This window comes from Neopelma chrysocephalum, unplaced genomic scaffold (assembly GCF_003984885.1).
Source record: "Neopelma chrysocephalum unplaced genomic scaffold, ASM398488v2 Primary Assembly neopelma1_63, whole genome shotgun sequence".
NCBI lineage: Eukaryota > Metazoa > Chordata > Aves > Passeriformes > Pipridae > Neopelma > Neopelma chrysocephalum.
In genome coordinates, this window is record NW_020897720.1 from 6666257 (window position 1) to 6673858 (window position 7602).

A 7602-nucleotide genomic window follows, 5' to 3' on the forward strand; every position below is an offset into this window, starting at 1 on the left:
TATTTTAGATTTTTTTAAGACATCTTATATGGAAAGGAATACTAATAACCATCTTATTTCATTATATGAAACAAGCCCACATTGTTAAACCTGGATTAACCCATGAGCTGTGTAAGGTCACACTTTTCACTAGGTTTCCAGCAATTGGGACTCTGGGATTTCTTTAAGTAGTTTTTCCTTAAGAAAAAAAAAAGAAATCTAAAAAAGCTGGGGCTCAGAGATGCTTTTTGAAATATTTTATTGCAAAAAGGTGTGGACATTTGCTGGCAGAATAGTTGATCACATTCTCTATTTGACTGTCATCCAGAGGACACTGCATGCATTCAAGCTGAAAGCATAGGACAGTTTCCACTAGGCACCTGAGAAATTTCACAGGACAGAGAAGTCTTTAAGCTGATCATCTGCTCTGCTGCCCTTTGCTTCCCAGAGCTACTTAGGAAATAAGATTTAAATCAGCTATAGTCATAGCCAACTGTAAACATGTTCCTGTGATGCACGAGAGGTTATCTAGATAATTGATCCTGAAGCTTTATTTCCAGTTTTAAACAGGAAATGTCCTTCCTAAAGCAGGCAGTTACACCTGACTTGGCATCTACTGCTCAATGCTGTGTTATGCAGCCGAGGTGCAAGATGCTTCCTCTCATCTGGCTTGTATCCAAGGACATCTGACAGCTCTTACTTGAATATCCCACCCCAAAACCTCTTTCCTTTCTTCATGCTATTAGTATCATCTCAAACCACTTCCCTACCCCCTCCAGACAACAGCCAACTCCCTTTTCCTTCCCACCCCCATGACTAATGAATACATGCTGCTCTCTGCAGTTCACAGCAAAAATATCTTCACACTCTGGCTGCGCCTCTGCACACAGAACTCCAGGTGCACCTGAATTTCACCATTTCAATGCCTTCCCACAGGTCTGATAAAGGTTATTCATCTTTGGCAGACAGCAGTCCTGCACCAAAGGGAACAGCAATCCATTGCCAATCTAACAGGGCGTGTTGCAACTGCAGCTGCTCAGTATCAGAACTCCCTGCAAGAAAAAAAAGAGAGTTCAGAGGACATACAGGTACAAGTCACTGCATCTGGACAGACTAGAATATATTAACAGCTGCACTTTGCTGAGGGTTATAATGGACTTTTAAACTACCTGAACCACACAAATGCAAAGATCTCAGGTCTTAAAGCTCAAGTCAAAGGTAAATAACTCAGGGTGACAGTACAGGCACTTAAAACTTACACTGTTGAGCCAAACCCCATGCTAGTTGCTCTAGTAATTCCAAGCATTAGAACAGCTATTGTAGGTTATTTGTTCCTTCTTAATAAATCAGCTGTAGATGAGAAGGAATATTTTTGCTTTCAGAAATCCTGGCAGATGGAACAATTGACCATTAAATTCCTTTCATGCAGTATGGCTTTAGGTTCCCCAGCAAAGCTGCAGATTGGAATTTCCCATCAAGATAGTGGTTCCTCAGTAGTGTGCACACAGGCCTCAAAATTAAAACCAACGTTTAGATCCAGGGCCTTAGCAAAGATGGGCACATAGTCATTTGAGCTAAGACAGAGTAGCAATTATTGCCCCCTGAGGTCCCTAGAGTTATTTTAATCACAAAAGCCAGAATGAACTTGTTTGCAACAAAGGCACCCTCAGTCCTTTCAGCTGGAAAGAGACAGGTTGCTCTATTTAAACCAGTTAATTTGGAATGAACTTATTCACCCCCAGAGATGTTACCCTTACTCGACTGGGGACTATTTCGGTCACTAACAATTCAACACTCCAGTGTATGTTCCAAAGAAGAGATATCTAAACCTTTCAATGCTAAAGCACAATAACTTGTCACCACTCTACTTTTGGCTGTGTTTCAGTAAAGGATATATATTTTTAATCCATTTGATATAGTTCTGAAGGCTAACAAGCCAATTCCAAGTCAATCACTGCTGGATATGCTTTTTTTTCTTCTGCATGTGCTTTACTGGCATAAAAGGCCTTTTGGCCTGCTCTAAAATCAGCACTGGCAGAGTCTACAGTGTTCCTTGATAGCTGTTTTACATCATACCTATGTCTTCAGTCCCAGTGTATTTTTAGCAGACACTTCAGTGGGAGCAGCTCAGATGACTGTGTGACATTGACAACACGCTGCTGATCAAAGTGTCCTCCCTGCCAAGCCAGGGAGAACCAATGTCTCCTCTATCTTGCATTATAGAGAGATGAGGTACATGAAAAATGTAAGCAGTGAGTGCAGAGATACAAGACCTTTAGGAGGCATCCTGAGATGGAGCAGGAGGATCCTTGTTCTCAGGCTCTGGAGGAGGAGCTGGCACACTTTCCTCTTTCTTTTGTGCAGCCAAAAATTCATGAATCGCCCTCTCTATCTGGGGCCTGAAGATGTGGTTTAGTTTTGGATCCACCACCTGAGAAATAATTCTGTCCACTCCAGCTTCCAGCATTCCTGACCTTGAACAAAGACAAAGAAGTCATTCAGCTCCTCTGAAAAACTTCTCCCCGATCTCCTCCAGTAATTCTCCAGAGCCCTCCTGTCAACTGCAATTAGCATTAACATGGTGAGAACTGCAGCCTACTCTGTAGATCCTTAACAGGGAGTTGTTTCAATCACTTATTACCCCTCACCCCCTCTCACTGCTCCCTACAGAATTAACAACTCACATCTGGTCTCCCAGGTACTTAAATGACACGTTGGACAAGAGCCACTTTTAATAGGGCTCATGTGGAAATGAGATCAACACGAAAGCAAACAAACATATTTTGGCACAAACAAGAGAAACAAGCTATTCTGAGGAGGAGGGCAGGTGAGAGCACAGTCTTTTCTTTGGCTGACTGGAGGGAGAAGAGCCCTGCCCCCTAATAACAGGACTGTCACTCGCTCCTTGTAACTGTTAGTCTAGACAGATGGGTATTAATTATAAAAACAAGACACTGAGCACACAGCAAAGTTTCTGGACTAAACACTAGTAATTGAAGTGACTTATTACTTCAGGGGCTGCGTCAGACTCTTGGATTGTGGGGCACAGGCTGTCTAAAAGGCTTAAGTCATGTCTGCAAGGGAGCAGGGGACAGGAAATGGAGATGTTGCCTGGCACTGGGAAAAGGAGCCACAGGACTATTAAGGCCATGAATGCTGGTGAGTGAGAGGGTGCAGGGTCAGGGCACATCGTGTCATCTCCAGGTGACAGCACAGCTGCACCTGCATGAAACATATCTGGACTCCCTCAGGGCTCAGCCTTGCAACTCCAGGAGTGACAGGGACCCTTCAAACTCCCCAATACTGGGTATACTCTTTACACTAATGGCCTGCTTAAGAGCACTTTACACTCTTTTCATCACAGGCTCTCTGATGTAACATTCTTGTGGTACAGTAACATGAAATAAGAGCAAGCATTGAGAAAAACGTATCTCAAGGACCCTGAGTAATGACAGGAAATTCTGTACTTCTATTGGAGGACATCCCTTCTCTAGTTACAGATTAAACAGACTAATGTGACATACTTGTGATTTACAGGTTCTAGGAGGTGCTCTTGAAACAGTTTGTTCTGTGTCCCAGACATTCTGTTAGTTTTCCTTAGAAGCAAAAGTGCCATGTCCGAGTTCTCAACTGCCTCTCTCCCCACGCCTTTTACCATAAAGGTTTTCTCTTTCTAATAAGCCAAAGCTCATATTTCAGACTGCTAGGAGGCAGCAGCAAGAGATACTAAAGCTAATTCTTTCAGCAGCAGTTTAATCTGGCTTTCTCTGATTTCATGCTGGAAATCAATCATAGAATCTCAGAATGGTTTGTGTTGGAAGGGACCTTAAAGGTCATCCAGTTCTACCCCCCTGCCATGGGCAGGGACACCTTCCACTAGACCAGGTTGCTCCAAGCCCTGTCCAACCTGGCCTTGAACACTTCCAGGGATGGGGCAGCCACAGCTTCTCTGGGCAACCTGTGCCAGGGCCTCACCATCCTCACAGTAAAGAACTTCTTCCTAATATCCACTCTAAATGTACTCTCTGTCAGTGTGAAGCCATTCCCCCTTGTCCTGTTACTCCAAACCCTTGTACAAAGTCTCTCTCCATCTTTCTTGCAGGCTCCCTTCAGGTACTGGAAGGCCACAATTAGGTCACCCCAGAGCCTTCTCTTTTCCAGGCTGAACAATCTCAATTCTCTCAGCCTTTCCTCACAGGAGAGGTGTTCCGTCCCTCTGATCATCTTGGTGGCCCTCAATGTAGTATCTTAAAATAGCTGTACAAAAGCTTCTCTCTGCTGCAAGAGATCAGGTGATTGCTGCCTGACAGTGGTTGGAGTCTATACACACAAACTTTGGCATCTTCAGGATTCTTTCTTTAAAGCCTCTTCCCTCTTCTGAAGATAAAGATCAAGGTCATTCAGCTCAGTACATCAGGCACAGCACTGGCTATTTGCAGCAATAAATTGGCTGGACAGCAAATACAAACACTTCACCACTCAAAAATACCAATTTCAGATAAAGTAATAATGTGCATTTTGAGATTGCATCCACTATTATACTGAAACTCAGGAGAGCACGGCAGAAAGTCTTGTGAAAAGCTTAATTCTGCAAACTCTTACTTGGCTTAGGGGATGTGTTACTTATCCAACAGCTTCAGTGCCATTTTACAGGCTGTGCTCACTTACTGAATCACGCTCTGCCTGAGCCCGTTCCGTAGCTGGTTTTTGTTCATGGCTGGGTTCCATTCCTGTTTGTCCAGGTGGGTCGATACAAAGTTGTCGACTTTCTGCCTCAAATTTTGATAGGCTGGCTAAAAAAAAAAAAAAAATCAAAATAAATCCAGTTGAACAGCTAAAATACCTCAAAGCAGTGTCCTGCCAGGGCCCTTCACAATTCATCTCTTGTCACATACAGACTGCTCTGTTGTCTATATTCTCCCTCCTTTCACTCTCCAAACAAAGAGAATCTTGTTTTGCCCGAGAACACAACTGGCACAGAACACTCAGGGTGTTGTTACAGTAATTCAAATATCTGGACAGATTGGTTTTTAAATTGTTGTCTGCTCATGGTATTACTTAGTGAAATGAAAACTGTGCAGACAGGAGTTATTTAAGCAAAGTTCTTGTTGTCTGCAAACCCTCCATCCCAGAATTCCTAGGAAATTGGCTGAGCAATATTGTCACTAACAAAGACCTTGAATTATTTGCCTCTGTGGCACTAACAGAGAAGTTAAGAACATATAAGAATAAGGAGATAATTATTTGAGTTCTATCTGAGGGAACTTAATTGCACTTAACAGGAATTTAACTAACAAACCCATATAAATACACAGGACCATCCACATCCTGGATGCAAGGAAAGGACAAAAGGGTGACATTTATATTTCAGGGTCTGACGTGCACATGGGATGATGGGCTGGTGACAGAGGTGTGGTGCCTGTCCTGGGGGTAGCACCGACAAAGCTGCTCTGTGCAGGTGACCTGACAGCTCCAGGAGTGGTTTGGTGCTGGGCCTGGATGACGCCTGCAGCTCCCAGGACGGGGCTCTTGCTGAAAGAGTAAAAAGTCTGGGGAAAGCAAAATCCAACAAGTGCTGAATTTTGACAGGGCAACTGTGAACAACCCAACTTCATGTGGACAACAAATGCTCAGGGGTTCACGTGGTGGCTGAGAATAAATTAATGTCAGAGAATTAGTGTCTGAGAAATAGAACAGTCTGAGACTCATTAGAGAAAGGTTTAACTGTCTGGGTTTGAAAACTGGAAATACAGGAATGAGTAGTGGAAATACAGGAATACTGGGAATATAGCAGCACTGGAAATACAAGAATAGGGAAAATATAGGCTAAAAAGTAGTACTGTTCTTATGGGAAACTCTTTTCCTAATAAGGCCTGGGCTGGGACATGAAAGGCTGAGCCTGTTCTCGGGCCTGTTCCTCCCCTGGGGTGTGGATATCGCTCCAAGTCGGGATCTCCTCGGGAACAGCTCGGGTGGGGGTCACAGCGGGGCCACGAAACACCGCGGACAGAGAGAGCAGCCCCCGAGTGCGGGACTCGCGGGGTGCGGAGGGGTCCCCGGCCCGGCCGTACCTTGGTGTCCACGTCGGCCAGGCAGTCCCGGCGGAAGCCGTCGAAGAGGCCGCGGCTCTTGAGCTGCTCCACGATGATGGCGATGAGCTGTGGGTCGCCGGGAGGCAGCGAGGCCGGGTCGGTGGGTCCGGGCCCTGCGGCCCCCGCGCCGCCCCCGCCGCCCCCTCCCGGGGCGGCCCCGCCGCCGCCGCCGCTCTCCGACATGGCCCGCGCCCCGCGCCGCCGGCGCGCCCCGTGCGCGTCACCGCGGCGAGGAGCGTCACGGGGAGGCGAGTCCTCCACGGGAGGCGCGTTACGGATCGTGGGCGGCCGAGCGCCGGTGAAGAACTACAAATCCCGGCGTGCACCGCGGCGCGGCCGCGCTAGACAGAGGGCGGGCGCGTTTTTGTTGTTGCGAGGCATCATGGGAATTGTAGTTCGCGCCGCGCCATGTGGGCTGAGCCGGCGACTGTGCGGGAACGATGGGGATGGGGATGCCGGGATAACCCGGCCAGGGCGGTCACAGGGTGTTGGGCACGCAGGGCTCTGCTCTCTGTGTCCTTCCGGGGCAGGGTCAGCCAGCCGGCGGGCCCAGGTGCACCTCAGCATCGCACAGATGCTCCAGATGTGCGGCTGGAGGGTCAGGGATCCCCTGTCCCAGAGGGTTATCAGCCAGGATATCGGAATATGGCAGTGGGTTTCCAGCCAGGTTGCGACTCTAGTGTGGTTTCTGTACCATAGTGAGCACAGCACTTTTGTAAATTCAGAAAAAAACATCAGTTTGTGTGGGATTATCCTGTATTTCCGTTGTGACCGGAGTTTCATTTGCCACACAAAGGAAGGGCAGCAGCAGAGGCCTTCTGGACACCAGTCCTGGAGAGGGGATTGCCCTGGTTGTGTGTGCTGAGCCATCACTGTCATTTATAACTGTGATTGCACCTGTGAACTGCAGGGTAAAAATGCAACGCATGAGAATAACAGAATCATGGAATATCCTGAGCTGGAAGGAACTGGCCAGGACCACAGAAGTCCTAACCACACTGTACAGAATAGTTGAGCTCATTAGGATATTCCCATCCTAATGCAGGAGGACAAGCTGTGCCTGAATGTAAAGATCCATCCTCCACGGAGATGCCCTGCACAGGTGCAGCCTCACCTGTCTTTTTGTAGACTAGTGAATGAGCAACATTTTACGTGCAACGCCTTGTCCTCCTCTCCCTGATTAAAACTAAGCAACTCTGGGAAGCGGTGTGAGCTCCCAGAATCATGGAATCAGGGAGTGGATTGGGTTGGAAGGGACCTTAAAGACCATCTCATTCCACTTCCCTGCCATGTTCAGGGACACCTTCCACTATCCCAGGTTGCTCCAAGCGCTGTCCAACCTGGCCTTGGACACTTCCAGGGACGGGGCAGCCACAGCTTCTCTGGGCAACCGGTGCCAGGGGCTCACCACCCTCACAGGGAAGTTTTGAGAAGAGGGACAAATTGGCAGCATGTACAGAGCCCACACTCCGTGCTGACAGCAGCACCTCATGTGACCACTGTGTTTTGGGGAGACACACGAGCTCCTGCT

At 47.4% G+C, this 7602-nt stretch overlaps 1 protein-coding gene across 1 annotated transcript; it reads right to left on the reverse strand.

Moving 5' to 3' along the window:
- Positions 1 to 220: 220 nt before the first annotated feature.
- Positions 221 to 6259, reverse strand: BOD1 (biorientation of chromosomes in cell division 1). The gene is made up of 4 exons (XM_027682844.1): positions 6051 to 6259; positions 4648 to 4772; positions 2253 to 2453; positions 221 to 1031 (listed from the first exon to the last, which is right to left on the reverse strand). Exons 1-3 carry the CDS (start codon positions 6252 to 6254, stop codon positions 2255 to 2257), a joined length of 528 nt encoding a protein of 175 aa, XP_027538645.1. The 5' UTR covers positions 6255 to 6259; the 3' UTR covers positions 221 to 1031; positions 2253 to 2254.
- Between the last annotated feature and the right edge of the window lie 1343 nt (positions 6260 to 7602).

What these genes read in the sequence shown, in the direction of transcription:
- BOD1 (XM_027682844.1), bottom strand. Translation starts at nt 6,254, where the DNA reads ATGTCGGAGAGCGGCGGCGGCGGCGGGGCCGCCCCGGGAGGGGGCGGC. An exon ending in TGGCCGACGTGGACACCAAG is followed by an intron (nt 4,773 to 6,050) that starts GTACGGCCGGGC and finishes TTTTTTTTTTAG; the next exon opens with CCAGCCTATCAAAATTTGAG. An exon ending in CTCAGGCAGAGCGTGATTCA is followed by an intron (nt 2,454 to 4,647) that starts GTAAGTGAGCAC and finishes TCTTTGTTCAAG; the next exon opens with GTCAGGAATGCTGGAAGCTG.